The sequence below is a fragment of the Habropoda laboriosa genome, unplaced genomic scaffold (assembly GCF_001263275.1).
Source record: "Habropoda laboriosa isolate 0110345459 unplaced genomic scaffold, ASM126327v1 scaffold291, whole genome shotgun sequence".
NCBI lineage: Eukaryota > Metazoa > Arthropoda > Insecta > Hymenoptera > Apidae > Habropoda > Habropoda laboriosa.
The window spans coordinates 1,088,099-1,089,934 of NW_017100515.1; the positions used below are offsets into that span (position 1 = coordinate 1,088,099).

The 1,836-nt window shown below is 35.9% G+C and overlaps 1 protein-coding gene across 1 annotated transcript in view; it reads right to left on the bottom strand.

The window, feature by feature from the left end:
- Window positions 1–1,299: 1,299 nt before the first annotated feature.
- The window catches only part of LOC108576403 (polycomb protein Asx), a 4,785-nt gene continuing 4,248 nt past the window's right edge, over window positions 1,300–1,836 (bottom strand). The window contains 1 exon segment of the mRNA XM_017939391.1: window positions 1,300–1,766. Coding sequence (XP_017794880.1) covers window positions 1,350–1,766 — 417 coding nt within the window. The 3' untranslated portion in view covers window positions 1,300–1,349.

Here is a 1,836-nt window from a genome sequence, read left to right on the forward strand (position 1 = left end):
CGACGAACGTAAATTATCGATGTGTCCGATTGAGAGATGATTGCGAAACACGATGAATCGTGTTATCATACTTATGCACAGACGCAACGATCGTAATCCAGTATTTGGCTACAACTGCATAAGAAAATAATATTTATGATAGATCTCCATTTTTCGTATGTCTATTTCGTGTAAAACAAGAATCATATCCCGCAAAGAGTCGGAAACATACATAAAAAAGTGAACGTTTGAAGAATGCGAATTTATGTACACAATGTAATTGTCGATCGCGGAACTATGATTTTCTTTACTCTTATGCGTTTCCATTTTCTTTCCTTTCTCGTACCTCATTTGTGATATTTAATTTCACGCTAATGCGAAGCAAGTAACGTATCCAATATTTATCCTAGAAAATTTAGTTTACAAGGAAGTAAGAGGTAAAGCTAAAATATGTAAATTCTACACTTTTTTTTAGCGTCTAATCAGATTTCATCATTGCAATAGATTAATAATATTAATCATCAATATTCATTCTTAAACAACATTCCTGTACAAGATGTTCCATTATAGTAACTATCCCGTGATGAATGAAAAACTCGTCCCTGCGGCTTAGAAAGCTATTATCGAGAAAAATGAGTACAAGAGAGCATATGTAAGAATAAGTCTCTGATTTTCCTTAGTAAAATATCTGAGATCAACATGTACAGGAATATTTCCTATAAACTTAAATTTCTGTTAATAAATAAATAGTAAAGACGCATATTAAAGAATGTGATGTTTACTGGAAGACGGTATTAGAGTCTGACTGTAAGAGATTTATTTTTACCCTCTTATTAAACGAGAATTATAAGAATACAGTTGTAACATTTCAATGATTCAAATCATCAAGGTAACGCCACCTTTTATTTCATTTAAAAAAAATCACCGATTAAAATCATTCATAAAACCAATTAAAAAATTACTGCTCAAAAAGTCATTACATTAAAATCTTGTAAAAACCATTCACTATTATAAAACAAATAAAACAACAATGATACATTGTAAAACCTTAAATAATTTTGCATATGAGCAACCACAAATTAATACTGCAAAAGAATCACAGAAAAATTCATTTAAGAAATTTTTCAAGTCATTTCAACTGTATTCATTAATTCCCTTCGCTATGCAAACCACCGCTAAAGTGCTGGACAACAAATTCGGCTGCTCGCACAAAGGCTTGCCCTATTTGTTTTTTATGTTCATGCAATACAATGTTCTCAATAAGGATTCCAGGAAATTAAGTGTTCGCATTTATCCGCAATTTGATATTCAGCACTCCAGTCACGCGGTTTGCTCTTTCAATTTATACAGAAACAATCATTAAACAATGATTAACGTATCAGACACGTAGCACAAATACGTTGAGGCCCGATGCAGTCATCGTGACAAAACGCGCCACACTGCCGGCATATTACCATAGCACCTCGCATATTACATTCGCATGGGGGTGGTGGGTCTCCACCCATAATCATACCGGGTGCTCCAGGTTCAGCGCCACCTCCTCCCCTACCATCGGTGCCTCTTGCTTTCAATGTCACGGCTTGGTGCGAACCCTCCCCTGCGCTGGCTGGTCTACCACGTACCAAATGCACCCCGACACCCATTCCAGCAATCTGAGGTGGCAGAGGTGGAGCAGAAGATGCTCTCGGTGCACTGTCTCCAACACCAGTCCTCTGTACCAGTATATATTGGCCTAATCCGCCTGTTGTCGTAGATCCTAATTGTGCTACGGTATTGCTTTCTGGAACCTAAAAATGTTGTCTCATCGTTAACCATGAAACATTTTTTTCCTAATTTTTATTAATAATTTTTTTTTTT